The sequence below is a fragment of the Phacochoerus africanus genome, chromosome 15 (assembly GCF_016906955.1).
Source record: "Phacochoerus africanus isolate WHEZ1 chromosome 15, ROS_Pafr_v1, whole genome shotgun sequence".
NCBI lineage: Eukaryota > Metazoa > Chordata > Mammalia > Artiodactyla > Suidae > Phacochoerus > Phacochoerus africanus.
Window position 1 is genome coordinate 75,893,343 of NC_062558.1, and position 16,963 is coordinate 75,910,305.

General features: G+C 39.3%; 1 protein-coding gene across 5 annotated transcripts in view; it reads right to left on the reverse strand.

Annotated features, from left to right (window-relative positions):
• ASCC1 (activating signal cointegrator 1 complex subunit 1) overlaps positions 1-16,963 on the reverse strand; it is a 110,951-nt gene that overhangs the window by 54,662 nt on the left and 39,326 nt on the right. For all 5 annotated transcript variants that reach the window (XR_007132340.1, XR_007132339.1, XR_007132341.1 and 2 more), the window contains exon 6: positions 2,331-2,467. Coding sequence is in view for 1 of the 5 variants with exons in the window: in XM_047761720.1 (XP_047617676.1) it covers positions 2,331-2,467 (137 nt within the window). In the remaining 4 variants the exon portion in view is untranslated. The remainder of the gene's footprint in view (positions 1-2,330; positions 2,468-16,963) is intronic.

The window sequence follows — 16,963 nt, forward strand, 5'->3', positions numbered from 1 at the left end:
TACTGGTTTCAAATCTTTTTTTGAAAAGGGCATCTTCAAAAAATTTTTGCCTGCGCTGCAGATTTTTGGCAGGTAATTGTGTTCTATTTCAAAAGCTTTGCTGAATTTGAAAAACTACAATTACTGTTTTCATCTTGTCATGTTAAAAATTCTTAGAAACTATTAAGGCTGCTCTTCATTCCCTATGCACACCAAACTTGACATGCTTAAAGGGTTCAGATTTGGCATTCAGTCACAAAAGGCACCAAGAGACATAGAGGGAGGAACTTGGCTATATCCTCACAGAGCTCAGGATAAAGCTTCAGTGATTAAAATCCTTTGACCTGATTTTCATAAGGTAAAAAAACCAGATACTTCTCTAAACAAATTTTATCTATCTTTAAATTTTTTCTTAGCAGGTTCATCCTAATAGCAGCCAAAAAAAACCAAATGCAGCTGCTTTCAGTTTTATTTAGCAAAAAGTGATCTGGGAAGTTAAAGTATCAGAAGTGCTTTTTAAACAAGGTAAAATTGTTCCACTTTGTAAGGTAAAGCATAAAGTTTTAGTTTATGCAAGGAAAACTGTAAATATCCAGTTACAAACACCAAATTGTTTTGAATTTTAGATAAGATGCCCATCACTGAGCAAAGAACAAGACAAAGAAGGATTCTTTGCTCTTTGAGATTCAGAAAGAATAGGCAGCTGCAAACTCAATCAGCTTACGGTTATGCTCAAAAAAAATATTTTTTCTTCAAAAAATATAATGGAAAAAAGAGACCTGGCACACAAATAAGACCATGTATTACAATTTCATGTACAACATGACTAGAAAAAACAATCTTTTTACCTTGTCTTATGAAATAAACTAGATAACCCATTTCTATAAAGTCATGACAGAATAGTATGGTACCTGTATATTACAACTGAATAAAAAATAAAAGTATTTGAGGAAGTTCCCGTTGTGGCTCAGTGATAACAATCCTAACTAGTATCCATGAGGATTCAGGTTCAATTCCTGGCCTTGCTCAGTGGGTTAAGGATCCAGCTGAGCTGTGGTATACGTTGCAGAAGCGGCTCGGATCCGGCGTTGCTGTGGCCATGGCAGTTGCAGCCCGATCTGACCCCTAGCCAGGTAACTTAACTTCCATATGCCCACAGGTACAGCCCTAAAAAGCAAAACAAACAAACAAAAAACTATTTGAGCGATGTAATTTTCAAATTCCTCTTGTTCTGCTCAATCTTCAGTAAAAGGAGTAAAGGAAGAGGGGGAAGAGATGATCCTTTGAAACAGAGCTGTTAGGTTAGATGCATATGTAAATTAAAATCTTACAGTAAAGAGAGTCACAACTCTGCCCTCAGAACAGCAATATTTTCTCTGAGCCAAAAGAGACGGCTTGGACAGTTTCTGGTATCTAACTGACTCAAGCAAAATTACCTGTATTAAAAAAAAGAAAAGTAAAGCCTACATTTCTGAAATACAATGAAGACTCTCCTAGGGAATCATGTTATAATGTTTGAGTTACTACGATAAACAGACACAGTAACAGCCCACCAAAGATGCCCACACTCTCTGCGGAATTTGTAAATGTACTACCTTACAGGGCAAAGAGGCTTCTGAGGATGTGGAAGGATAAGGAATGTGAGGTGAGGAGATTATTCTGGATTATCTGGGTAGGCTCAATGAAACTGCACACATCCTTAAAAGCAGAGAACCTGTTCCTGCTGTGGCCCGAGAGTTGTCAGAACAGACTGAGGGTCAGACAGATGCAACATTGTTCATGCTAAAGACAGAGGAAGAGGGCTACTGGCTCAGGAGTGTGGATGGCCTCTCGAAGCAGGAGTTTCAGGGCAAGGAAATGGATCCTCCCCTAGAACCTCTAGAAAGGAAGACAGCCGGCCAACAACTTGATTTTAGCCCAGTGAAACCCATATCAGACTTCTGCCCACACAACTATAAGATTATAAATACGTATTGTTTTAAGCCACCAAACTTGTAGTAATGTTATAGCACCACAGAAAATTAATACAGTAGCCTACACTCTTTCACAGGTAGGAAGATAATTTCCTTTGTGAGAAAAGAATAGGATGTCCTCTTAAAGAACAAGATTTACCGACTAAACTAGTAAAATTTAAGGTAGTTTTTCCATACAAATTTGTAAATATATGTATGCTTTAAATCCATGTTAAACCTTTCAGACAATAATCCAATGTTAAGTGTTACAAATGGGTGAGTCAGCAAATCTTATTCCCATGCTACCCAGCTAGCTCTCTAGTCCAAAAACAAGTCTGTGATACCAGACAGAAGCCAGGACCAGGTGACTACCCTTCCCTGTTCCCATGGATTACTCACTCAATGAATTCTTCTTTACACTGCTGTAGCATCTCACAGGTCTGCTGGATCTCTTGCTCACTCAAAAGCACCAACATCCCAATAGTTAGGTGAAGCTTTTTAGGATTCTGGAAAATGGTGCTATCAACCCCGTGGTCCTGTTATCAACGGGAGAAAAACAAGAAACTCAGCCCATACCAAAGTAGTGGGAGGTAAAGAATTGAGTGCAGAGACATAAACCCACACATCCACAACCAAATGATTTTCAACTGGGTATCAGGACAATTTAACAGAGAAAGAAGAATCTTTTCAATAAATGATGTTGGGACAACTCAGTATCTACATGCAAAAAAAATGAAAGTGAATCTGTACCTCATACTATATACAAAATCTGTATCAAAATGGAACAATAACATAAGAGCTAAAACCATAAAACTCTTAGGAGTTCCTGTTGTGGCTCAGTGGTAACGAACTTGATTAGTATCCACGAGGAAGCGGGTTCAATCCCTGGCCTCAATCAGTGGGTTAAGGATCCAGCATTGCCATGAGCTGTGGTGTAGGTCAAAGATGTAGCTCAGATTCTGTGTAGCTGTGGCTGTGGTGTAGGCCCACAGCTGCAGCTCCGATTCCACCCCTAGCCTGGGAACTTACACATGCCATGAGTGCGGTCCTAAAAAAGGCCAAATAAATAAACAAATAAATAAAAATAAAACCATAAAACTCTTAGAAGAATATGGAGTTCCCATCGTGGCAGAGCAGAAACGAATCTGACTAGGAACCATGAGGTTTCGGGTTCAATCCCTGGCCTCACTCAGTGGGTAAAGGATCCGGCGTTGCCATGAGCTGTGGTGTAGGTCGCAGACACAGCTTGGATCCTGCTTTGCTGTGGCTGTGGTGTAGGCCAGGAGGCTACAGCTCAGATTCAACCCCTAAGCCTGGGAACCTCCATATGCCACAAGTGCGGCCGTACAAGGACAAAAAAGACCAAAAAAAAAAAAAAAACTTTTAGAAGAATAATAGAGGAAAATCTCCATGACTTTGGATATGGCAATGGATTCTTAGATATGACACCAATAGTAAGGCAAAAAATGAAAAATTAGACTTAAAACTTTAAAACTTTTGTGTATCACAGAGAACTATATCCAATCACTTATGACAGAACATAATAGAAGATAATATAAGAAAGAGGATGTATATATATGTATGACTGGGTCGCTCTGTGGTATAGCAGAAATTGACTGACCATTATAAATCAATTATGATAAAAAATTTTTAAATAAAAAATAAAACAAAAAACTTTTGTGTATCAAAAGACATTATCAAGAAAGTGAAAAAGATAAACTACAGAATGGGAGAAATATTTGCAAACCATATTATCTGATAAGGGTCACAGAGTAATCATATTATATAAAGAACACTTACAAAGCTCAACAACTAAAAGTCGGAAGGAAGGGAGGGAGAGAGGGAGGGAGGGGAGAGGATTTGTGTAGAGGATTCTCCAAGGAAGAAATACAAATGACCAATAAGCACATGAAGATGTTCAAATTCTTCAGTTGTCAGGGGAATATAAGTCAAAACCACAATGAGGTACCATTTCACACCCATCAGGCTAGCTATAATCAAAAAAGTGGAAAGTAACAAGTGCTGGTGAGGATGTGCTTCATGGGTATAGGATTCCCTTTTGGGGTGATGAAAACATTTGGAATGATATAGAGCTGTTACTTGCACAACACTGCTAATGTACTAAATGCCGCTGAATCATTCATTTTTAAAATGGTTAATTTTATGTTAGGTGAATTTCACTTCAATAAAGAAAACTTTTTTATTTTTATTTATTTATTTATTTGTCTTTTTGCCTTTTCTGGGGCCGCTCCCGCAGCACATGGAGGTTCCCAGGCTAGGGACTGAATTGGAGCTGTAGCCACCAGCCTATGCCAGAGCCACAGCAACGCGGGATCCGAGCCGAGTCTGCAACCTACACCACAGTTCACGGCAAGGCCGGATCGTTAACCCACTGAGCAAGAGCAGGGACCGAACCCGCAACCTCATGGTTCCTAGTTGGATTCGTTAACCTCTGCACCACGACGGGAACTCCAGAAAACTTTTTTAAAAAAAGAATTGGCAGTCTGACAGAATGGTATGCCCAGGAAAAAGAGAATGCTACCTAATTAAAGGTTCTAAGAATTTTAAGACCTTTTGTTCCTCGTCAGCTTTACTAGTTCCAAAGCAACTGGGCCTCTTATGGGCTTCACCAAAGATAATATACACATTATAAAAAACAGTTTCTATCTTAGCAGACACTGCAGTATTTTCAGGTAAAGTATTTTGTGTTAAGAACAAATTATCCCAAGCAAAGAGATGAATGAAAAATGAATTTGGAGAGATATCTAGAGTTGCTGGAGTTACCACATCAAAGAGATCATCCTTTCCTGGCATCATCATTCCTCATACTTTAAAACTTGTCCTTGAAAACTGAAAAGGTAAATGTATTCATGAGCCCCATCCCCACCTTTAAACTGACATGAAATTCACTTAACATACAATAAACCATTTTAAAGTGTACAATGTAATGGTATTTAGTGTATTCACAATGTTGTGCAACTACCAGCTCTTTTTAATTTCAAAACTTTTTCAGCACCCCATAAAAACACTTCACACTGATTAAACACTCACTCCCTATTTCCCATCCCTCATCCCCTGGTAACCTCCAGTTTGCTTTCTGTCTTTGGATTTGACTATTCTGGATATGGCACATAAAAGGAATTGTATCATCTAAGACCTTTGTGTCTGTCTCTTTTCACTTAGCATGTCTTCAAACTTCATTCAAGTTGTAGCATATATCAGTACTTCATTTCTTTTTATGGCTGAATAATATTCCACTGCATGCATATAACACAATTTATTTCTCCATTAATCCCTTGGTGGTCATTTAGGTTGATGCCATCTTCTAGCTATTATGAATAATGCTGCTTTAAAAATGTTTGTGTACTGGAGTTCCCTGGTGGCCTAGTGGTTAAGGACTAGGTACTATCACTGCTGTGGCTCGGGTTTGATCCCCAGCCCAGGAACATCTGAGTGTGGCAGGCACAGCCAAAAAAACAAACAAAAAAACCATTTGAGTACACGTCTCCATGTTGACATGTTTTCAACTCTTTTGGATATATACTAAGGAGTGGAATTGCTGGGTCCTATGATAACTCTGTTTAACTGATTGAGGAACAAACCACCAAACCATTTTCCACATGAGTTGAACCATTTTTTATTCTAAGCAGCAATATACCAAGGTTCCTATTTCTCTACATCTTCACCAACATTTAATATTTTCCTTTTCAAATTTTATTAAAGTCATTCTAGTGAGTGTAAAGTGGTATTACATTGTGGTTTTGATTTGCTTTTTGCTACTGACCAATGATACTGGACATCTTTTTCATGTCCTTGTTGGACATTTGTACATCCCTTTGGAGAAATGTCTATTCAAATTCTCTGCCCATTTTCTTTTTATTATTGAGTTATAAGAATTCTTGGAGTTCCCATTGTGGCGCAGTGGAAACCAATCCGACTAGGAACCGTGAAGTTGTGGGTTTGATCCCTGACCTCGCTCTGTGAGTTAAGGATCTGGCATTGCCATGAGCTGTGGTGTAGGTCACAGACACAGCTTGGATCCTGCTTTGCTGTGGCTGTGGCTGTGCCAGCAGCTGTAGTTCTAATTAGACCCCTAGGCAAAAAAAAAAAAAAAAAAAGAATTCTTTATATATTCTTATACTAGTCCCACATCAGATCATGAATCCCTTTTAAAGGTAAGAGGTCTCAAATTTCACTAAACTCATTTTGCAAATGAAGACAAGAAAAAAAGCTGAGAATCTTCTCCTCCAATAGGAGCAAAGCAGGAATTCTGTCTGTGAATTTTAAGTCCTTAACGTGTAATCTGATTCCAGGACTAATAAACCACCCCAAAGGCAGAAACATGTGTTTATTCAATGCAGAAAGCTAATATCCTATTCTGGGTTTGCCTAAGACTGCCTAACTTTTGCCTTGGCAACAGGAGTTAATAGATTATTCATTTTCTAAGTGTTAATGGCACTCGAGATATTTTTACATCTGATGAAGAGTTTTGTGATTCTACACATCAACCCAAATTGCCTCATTTAATGAAAGTGATTTTAAGGAACCATCAATTTTAAATGTGTCAAAGAAGGCTAAGTGCAATGCTTATAACCCCAGCTGCTGTAACCTATTGCACAATCTGTCACTTTAGAAAGGCATGCAAGATTAAAGAGCCCCTCAAATGATATCCAATATGGACAACCCCATTCCAAACTATAGAGAACTGCTCCCAAAGTAAGAAAAGCTAATCTTCTGTGAGCCCTTACTCTGCCCCAGGCATTTCCTACAAACTTTATATGGATAAACACCCTATGAATGAAGTAGTATTATCCACAATTTTACAGACGAGAAAGTGAGGCACAAAGAAATAAAGCCACTTTCTCAAAGTAACAATGATAGGAAGGGATGGAGCCAAAATTTAAACCCAGATAGTCAGGCCCCAAAGCCTATTTTTTTTTTTTTAATCCATATTACATTATCTCTTCAGGAAAAGCTGCCCAGAGGGGGCCAGAACAATGTAACCATCACACAGAGGCAAGGCCTTACATATTTCAACAAAGTTCACACAGTAAATGGGTCTCATTACCAAACTAGTCCTGAAAAATAAGACAAATCTCATAATTCCATAAAAAGAAGTTTTAATACTTTCCTTTTCTGAAATATGAGCATCAAAAGCATAATCGATAAAAGAAAAAAAGATTAATTGAACTTGATCAAAGTTAAAAACTTGTGCTTCAAAAGACACACTAGGCAATTAAGACAAGCCACAGAGAAAAATTATTTGGGAGAAAAATATTTGCAAATAAATATCTGATGAATCTGAATGTTTTTAAAATTTTTTAAATTCAATAATAAAGTGATATACATTCCGATTTAAAAATAAGTAGGAGTTCCCGTCGTGGCGCAGTGGTTAACGAATCCAACTAGGAACCATGAGGTTTTAGGTTCGATCCCTGACCTTGCTCAGTGGGTTAACAATCTGGCATTGCCGTGAGCTGTGGTGTAGGTTACAGACGCGGCTCGGATCCCGAGTTGCTGTGGCTGTGGCGTAGGCCGGTGGCTACAGCTCCGATTCAATCCCTAGCCTGGGAACCTCCATATGTCGCCAGTGCGGCCCCAGAAAAGACAAAAAGACAAAAAAAATAAAAAATAAAAAATAAGTAAAGTATTTGAATAGACATTTTACCAAAGAAAATATACTAATGGCTAATAAACACAAAAAGATGTAGAATAACACTAGTCTTTTAGGAAATGCAAATCAAAACCAAAATGAGGAGTTCCTGTTGTGGCTCAGTAATGAATCTGACTAGTATCCATGAGGACAAAGGTTTGATTCCTGGCCTCACTAAGTGGGTTAAGGATCTGGCACTGCCGTGAGCTGTGGTGTAGGTTGCATCTGCAGCTTGGATCCCACGTTGCTATGGTTGTGGCATACGCTGACAGCTGCAGCTCCGATTTGACCCTTAGCCTGGGGAACGTCCATATGCTGTGGTGCAGCCCTAAAAAAGACAAAAAAAATGAGATATCACTTCACACTCATTAGAATGACTATAATCAAAAAGACAGACACCTACCAAGTGTTGGTGAGGATACAAAGAAAGTGAACTGCTCATACATTGATGGGAGGAATGTAAAATGGTGCAGCCACCTTGAAAAACAATTCGGCAATTCCTCGAAAAGTTAAACATGAATTTTCTTTTTGTCTCTCTCTTTTTTTTTTTTTTGCCTTTTCTAAGGCTGCTCCTGCGGCAAATGGAGGTTACCAGGCTAGGGGTGCAAACAGAGCTGTACCTGCCGGCCTACACCACAGCCACAGCAACGTGGGATTCGAGCCGCGTCTGCAACCCACAGCACAGCTCACGGCAACGCCGGATCCTTAACCCACTGAGGGAGGCCAGGGAGTGAACCTGCAACCTCATGGTTCCTAGTCGGATTTGTTAACCACTGAGCCACGACGGGAACTCCCAAACATGAATTTTCAACACAACCCAGACATTTCACTCCTAGAACTCCATTCAAGAGAAATGAAAACACAGGTCGGCATAAAGATTTGTAAGTGAATTTCACAGCGGTATTATTATGATTATTATTTTTGTCTTACATCTTTTTTTTAGGGCTGTACCCATGGGCACATGGAAGTTCCCAGGCTAGGGGTTGAATCAGAGCTGTAGCTGCCGGCCTACACCACAGCCACAGCAACGTGGGATTGGAGCCATGTCTGTGACCTACACCACAGCTCACGGCAACACTGGCTCTTTAACCCACTGAGCAGGGCCAGGGATCGAACCCGCATCCTCATGGATACTAGTTGGGTTGTTAACCACTGAGCCATGACTGGAACTCCACAGCAGTATTATTTATAGGAGTCAAAAAGTAAAAATAATCCAAATGTCCATCAACTGGTGACTTGATAAAAGTTAGCACAGTCATACAATGTAATACTATTGGGCAACATATACATGGAATAATATGAATAAACTACAAAAACAACAGGTAAGTAAAAAAAGCCAGATGCAAAAACTACATAATATATAATTCCATTAATGTAAAATACCCAGAAATGGCAGATCTATAGACTGAAAGACAAATGGTTGCCCAGGGTTATGGCTTGGACTGCAAATAGGCCTAAGAGATCTTTTTGGAATGACAGAAATGTTCTAAAACTGGATTATGGTAATGATTGCACTACTCTGTAAATTTATTAAAAATGATTGAACTGTACACTTGAAATGAGTAGGTTTTGGTATGTAAACTGTACCTCAATAAAGCTGTTCAATATAAAAACGTGTGTATGCCTTTTCTTTTTAAGAACATCTTAGCAATCCCAAAGCAGGCTTTCACCTGTATCTCAACTTGCTGAGAGCTATCCTCATGGAGTGGTTTACTTGACCTCTGATCAACTCTTATCTGACCTTTCATATTTGGCGACTTCCCAAAGGTCTTTCAACCTAGAATGTTAAAAACGTCATGTATACGCAGAAATCTTTGTGGATGGTAAAGCTGGTATCGCAGATCACTGAGGCAAATACAGTTTTTGTTAATAAATTATATTGGGGCAACTGGATAGCCATTTGGAAAAAGAATAAAATTATATCCATTCCTTGCACCAACCACACGGAAGACTAATTAAAGACTGAAATGTAAAAAACCAAACTATTCAAGAAAACAACATGGGTAAATTCCTCTTTAATCTGAATAGTGAAAAAGGCTTTCAAACTAAGACTAGAAATCCAGATGCAATAAGACCAATAAATTTGATTACTTAAAAGGAGAAAACTTTTACATGGCAAAAAATATAAGCAAGGTCAAAAGACAATACACTAGAATAAAATATTTACAATACATACCACAGATTAAAGGATTAATATCTCTACTATACATAGAGGGCTTTTAAAAATCAAAGGAAAATGACTAAAAATGCTATTGAGCAACAGGCAAAAGACATAAACAGACACTTCACAAAAATAAAGACATAGGAAGTTTTCTTGTGGTGCAAATGTAAGGATCCAAGAAATTCCACATACCACAGGTGTGGCCCCCCTCCTCAAAAAAATTGAAATTAAAAAAAAAAAAAGATATAAGAAGGTTCTATCGTGGCTCAGTCCAACTAATATCCATGAGGATGCAGGTTTGATCCCTGGCCTTGCTCAGTGGGTTAAGGATCTGGCGTTGCCGTGAGCTGTGATATAGGTTGCAGATGTAGCTCAGATCCCATGATGCTGTAGTGTAGGTTGCAGACGCGGCTCGGATCCCACGTTGCTGTGGCTCTGGCGTAGGCCGGTGGCTACAGCTCCAATTAGACCCCTAGCCTGGGAACCTCCATATGCCGGGGGAACGGCCCAAAGAAATAGCAAAAAAAAAAAAAGACCAAAAAAAAAAAGGATCCAACTGCATTTTGTTTTATTTTATTTTATTTTGTCTTTTTGCCTTTTCTGGGGCCGCACCAGCAGCATATGGAGGTTCCCAGGCTAGGGGGCAAATCGGAGCCACAGCTGCCATCCTACACCACAGCCACAGCAATGTGGGATCCGAGCCGCATCTGCCACCTACACCACAGGTCATGGCAACACCGGATCCCCAACCCACTGAGCAAGGCCAGGGATCGAACCCGCAACCTCATGGTTCCCAGTCCAATTCGTTAACCACTGAACCACAACCGGAACTGCCCCAACTGCATTTTAAATGAATATCAAATCCAAACTAGAAGGGGTTAAAAAAGGAAGAAGTGGAGTTCCCTGGTGGCTCAGCAGGTTGAGGATCTGGCATTTTCACTGCTATGGCTCGGGTTACTTCAGTAGTGAAGGTTTGATCCTGGCCCAGGAACTTCCACTTGTCACGGATGTGGCCAAAAAAATTAAAAAATTAAAAAGGAAGAACTAATCAAGTAACTTATGAACATAATATTTGACTTTATATCTGTTTTCAATGAGAGGAATGGGAGAAGTGCAAACAAACTCTGAAATCTTTTTTTTTTTTTTTTTTGCTTTTTAGGGCCACACCCGTGGCATATGGAGGTTCCCAGACTAGGGGTGGAGTCGGAGCTATAGCTGCCAGCCTACACCACAGCCACAGCAACACCAGATCTGAGTCACATGTGCGACCTACATATCTCACAGCAACACTGGATCCTTAACCCACTGGGCGAGGCCAGAGATTGAACCCGCAACTTCATGGTTCCTAGTCAGATTTGTTTCTACTGCGCCACAATGGGAACTCCATATTCTGAATTCTTTTTAGTGGGTTTATTTCTCATAGATGTATGGGCAAACCAAATCAAAAACTATTTTAGGAGTTCCCACTGTGGCATAATGGGATCTATGGTTTCTTGGGAGCACTGGGACACAGGCTTGATCCCTGGCCCAGCACAATGGGTTAAGGATCCGGCATTGCCACAGCTATGGCTTAGGTTGCAACTGCAGTTTGACCCCTGGCGCAGGAACTATTTTCGATCTATTATAGGACTGAGCAAATATATAAAGTAAAAGCCAGGATTCTTACTGCAGAAGGAAGGCCATAAAACTATGGAATGGGGGAAAACAAGAAAGAACCCTGTGGATGGGAATGGACTGAAATCAGAGTATCTTTGTGAACTCTTGATTTCTAAAGCATGTAATTGCATGAATATGTGCACATGTATACGCATGTATATGTATGTATGTCTTTTGTGTATAGCTGTGTCCATTAAAAGGACCTAGAAGCAAAGACACCCTGAACATACCTAGCACCAATGTTTTGGTCTCCAATACCATTTCCCACTAAAAAGAACTGTGGTTCCTTAGAGGAATGGCTGATTCAGGGCTGAGTCAGGGAAGTACAAGATAAGGAACATCTGAAACCAGAAAGTATGGAAATACAGGGAGGGAAGAGCAGCATGTCACCAACACAGGAACCAGCCTGCAGGGTCCCCCCACTGGTTAAATCAGGGACAATATGAGCAGTAAAATTATGTAATAATTTATAAACTACTGAAAAAATAAAAAAGTGTGATTCTATATCAATGATAGACATAATAAGTGAGAGTTGTTTCTTAACAGCAGAATACTGAAGATCAACTGGTAAATACAGAGAAAACATAGAGTTAGAAATTTTTAGTTTTTCAACTATCATAGCAAAGGTTAGTTCAGGTAACATCATCAAAGAATGCTAAATCTAAGGGGAAATTTTGTTGAGAAGCAGAGTATTTGCATAGTCTTAAAATGACTCCCCATAGACTGCTTACTCATTAAAAGGAAAAATAATAGTAACTATACAATGAAGAAAATAATATTTTGGATAGTGTAAAAATTAACATTACCAATAAAGGGCTTCAAATCTAGATTAAGACATATCATCACTGGAGTTCCTGTCATGGCTCAGCAGTGACGAACCTGACTAGTATCCATGAGGACTCGAGCTTGATCCCTGGCCTCACTTAGTGGGTTAAGGATCTGGCGTTGTCATGAGCTGTGGCGTAGGTCGCAGACATGACTCGGATCCCATGTTGCTGCAGCTGTGGTGTAGGCCGGCAGCTACAGCTCTGATTCGACCCCTAGCCTGGGAACTTCCATATGCTTCGGGTGTGGCCCTAAAATGACAAAAAACAACAACAACAACAAAAAACTGTCTGGTGCTATTAAAGAGTTCTCAGTGACTGTCCAGTTTATGGACCACAAGGTTGACAGAGAAGTTTCTTTTTAAGTCAATATCAAGAAAGACAAAGAAAGGCTGTGGAAATGTTCTAGATCCAAGGAGACTAAAGAGATGTGACAATTAAATACCCAATTCTAGACTGGATCCTGTACTGGAGGGGAAAATGCTATAACAGACAAAATTAAAATATGGGTGGCAGACAAGATAAAAGTATCAGTGTTAAATTTACTGAAGTTGAGAATCATATAGCTATTATGTAAAAAAATTCCAATTCTTAGGAAATGCATATTGAAGTATTAGAGTAAAGGGTCATCCATGACATGCAACGTACTTTAAAGTAATTCAGCACGCACAGTCAACTAATCCATGACAAAGGAGGCAAGAATTTATACAATGGAGAAAAGACAGCCCCTTCAATAAATGGTGCTGGGAAAACGGGACGGCCACATGGAAAAGAATGAAAATAGAACACTCCCTAACACCATACACAAACATAAACTCAAAATGGATTACCGACCTAAATGTAAGACCAGACACTATAAAACTCTTAGAGGAAAACATAGGTCAAACACTCTCCGACATAAACCACAGCAACACTTTCTCAGATCCACCTCCTAGAGTAATGACAATAAAAACAAAAATAAATAGGACTTAATTAAACTTAAAATTTCTGCACAGCAAAGGAAACCCTAAACAAAATGAAAAGACAACCCACAGAGTGGGAGAAAATCTTTGCAAATGAAGTGACTGACAAGGGATTAATATCTCCAAAATTTATAAACACCTTCTGCAGCTCAATATCAAAAAAACCAAACAACCCCATCAAAAAATGGGCAGAAGATCTAAACAGACAGTTCTCAAAGAAGACATACAGATAGCCAAAAAACATATGAAAAGATGTTCAACATCACTCATTATTAGAGAAATGCAAATCAAAAGCACTATGAGGTACCACCTTATACCAGCCAGAATGGCCACCATCAAAAAGTCTACAAACAATAAATGCTGGAGAGAAAGGAACCCTATTACACTGTTGGTGGGACTGTAAATCAGTGCAACCACTGTAGAAAACTGTATGGAGATTCCTCAGAAAACTAAAAATAGAATTAGCATTTGATACAGCAATCCCACTCCTGGGCATCTATCCAGAGAAAAGCATGACTTGAAAAGATACTTATACTCCAATGTTCATTGCAGCACTCTATACAATAGCCAAGACATGGAAGCAACATAAATGTCCATCCACAGAGGAGTGGATCAAGAAGATGTGGTACATATACACAATGGAATATCACCTAGCCATTAAAAGGAAAGAAATAACAGTATTTGCAGCAACATGGATGGACCTAGAAATTATCATCCTAAGTGAAGTCAGTCATACAGCAAGACACCAACATCATATGCTATCACTTACATGTGGAATCTTTAAAAAAAAGGATACAATGAACTTCTCTACTGAATAGATGCTGACTCACAGACTTTGAAAAACTTACGGTTTCCAAATGAGACAGGTTGGAGGCTGGGGGATGCACTGGAGGTTTGGGATGGAAATGCTATAAAATTGGGCTGTGATGATCATTGTACAACTATAAATGCAATAAAATTCATTGAGTAATTTCTTTAAAAAAGTAGTTCAGAAAGGACAAAAAAGAGAGAAAATGATAAAACAAAAGAAAGTATTAACAAGTGAATCTGAGCACAGGGTACTATCTTTTGGTCTTATAACTTTTCTATGATTTTAAAAATCATTAGTATTCTACTGTTACTACAACAAATTACAACAAACAGTGCTTTAAAACAAATTTATTATCTAGTATCTTCTAGAAAAAAAAAAAAAGCCCTAGAACTTTTCTTCTCTTACCTTATTTGAGAGCCTACTACCTTAGTCAACTTGAGTTCACTGCCCACAAAAATGCTGAATATTGTGAAACAAAACATAGAGAACACAAAAGAGCAAGAAATGGAACAGATGGGATACCTAAAGGTGGTATAATCTGAAGTCTCTGAGGGAATTCAGAGTCTTGACTTCAGTCTTTAACTATACTGGAGATTATACAGTATATATGTAACAGTACTGGATATTCTTTTAATAAATGGAGAAAACACCCTAAATTTTACCCTGCCCAACAATGCCATCTACCAAGAAAAGCCTTTCTCTTACTGAATTATCTAAATTTAACATGGAACCAAAAATCTTCAAGGCAATGGCATAAATCTCTAGAGCCACCGATTTTCTTTGCTTGGAATATATCATATTCCTACCCGCAAGCCTCTCCACTGAAGTGAATAAAAGACCAACAACAAATTCTTTACTCCAGGGGTTTAATTACAACGGGCCCTGCTCCAAGTTCACCATTACTGGGAGCTGGAGCTATTTTACTTCATTAGGTTGGCCACCCAGGCTGGCGCCTGAAAATCCTAATGGTGGTGACCTTCCACCCAGCAAGGAGAAGCAAAGGATGAGGTAAGAGGAATTCTCTAGGGCAACTCTATCTAGACGGTGGTGGAGGGGTGGGAGGAAGTGTTTCTTTTTAGCTAAGTCACATCTACCAACCTGTTTCTTTTGTTTTTGGCCACTCCCACAGCGTGCAGAAATTTCTAGGCTAGGGACTGAACTGCATCACAGCAGTGTCCTGAGTCACAGCAGTGACAATGCTGGATTCTTAACAGGCTGAGCCACCAGGGAGCTCCATCAGCCTCAGTTTCATTTGCTAAATCAGCCTCATCTGAGGAAAAAAATGCACGTGAAAGCTACCTCCACAGAAAGCTTATAGGCAGGCTAAGTCCCAGTTCAGAGTTCAAAGTCAAGTTCTAGCACAGCAGCCCCAGGTGCAAGATTTTAACCCTCTCATTCAAACTGTAGCTCTGTAATTTACCAGGAATCACCACATTACCAACAAGTCCTTCACTGTTTTCACTTTTAATCCAGCCCTCAGGCTCCATGGGGGCAAAAGTGCTGGCAGTGCCATCAGCATGAACAATTACAAACAAAAAACAAAAAACAAAAAAACAAAAAAAAAACCAGTGAACTCTAAAAATGTCATGCTTGAGATCTCTGGCAGCCTAGCGGTTAAGAACTGGGCATTGTCACTACTGTGGCTCGGATTTGATCCCTGGCCCAGGAATTTCCACATGCTATGGGCACAGTCAAAAAATAAAAAATAAAAATGTTATGCTTGGGGAAAAGGCCATGAGAGAGAAGTATGGATCGGTTCATTTTTTGTTTTTCCTTAAAGCCTCAGTTAGAACTCAAACCATCCTAGCCACACAGATGGAATATAATGTAGGTACCTCTGCCAGAGCTGTCAGCTAACGGAAAGGAAGCCTCTCTTCAGACTCAGTCCCCAAAGGAGATGCTCCACTACATGGGAGTTAAGAAAAGATCACCTATGAATCTGATTCAAATGTGTAGCACCCAGAACGTAAATAATTTACAGCACTCTGCCTTGACAGTAAATGCTGAGAGCCAGAGAAAAATAATAATTCTCCAATTATATTCACATATATCATTTTCCAGGAACTCCAGGCATGACAAAGGCTTGGGATTTAGCTAGAAAAGGCCTTTAGCGTGAAATATAGCATCTAGGGTTCTAATTCCAACTCTGTTATAAATCAGCTATGATCAGACAAACTATCTCACTCTCTAGATCTCAGTTTCCTTCTCTGTGAGCTACGGGAGATGGCCTAGCTTACCTCTTAAGTCAAAGGTCCTATAGATTTTTTTAATGTGCTCCCACAAAACCTATAAATAATTACAAAATAGGCATTTGTGAGGGATCCACCAACTCACTCCCTGATATTCTGCAAAGAAAAAGAGGAAATAAGCACAGAAGTCTTGCCCTAGGCTCATTACATTTTCTTTCTTTTTTTATGGCCAAATCCCAGAAAATCACTCTTGGGTGGGTGATAGAAACCTCATCCACATAGGAAAGTTATTCCTGTAACACAGACTGACAGAAAGAGCATTTGGCTCTGCAACCAGAAAGGCCTAGGTTCAAATTCTAATTCTGCCACCCATTAATAGTGTGACCTGAGGCCAAGTTACTCATCACTCTGAAATTCAATTTCATCATCTCTAGGACACACATTTCCTACCCTGGGCTGTTCTGAAGGCTCTGGCACACAGTAGTATGGAATAAATACAGGCTCCCCCACCATTCTTGCTCTGAAACATTCTAAACAAATGCCATGTTTACTCTTCCTTTTAAAGCACCATTAACAGCAAATTAGGCTCTGCTAAGTCACTTCTATTCTTTAAGAATGTTCACAAAAGCTGACTTTGATTTGAGAATCTCTACATGTTATTAATAAAATACCTTATTAAGTTGAATAAGCCTCAGAAAACAGAGTTTTAACTCTTCTAGCTTATAAATTCTATCCAGACATAATTATAAGAAAGTGGAGAGGTTCTTAAAACCAAT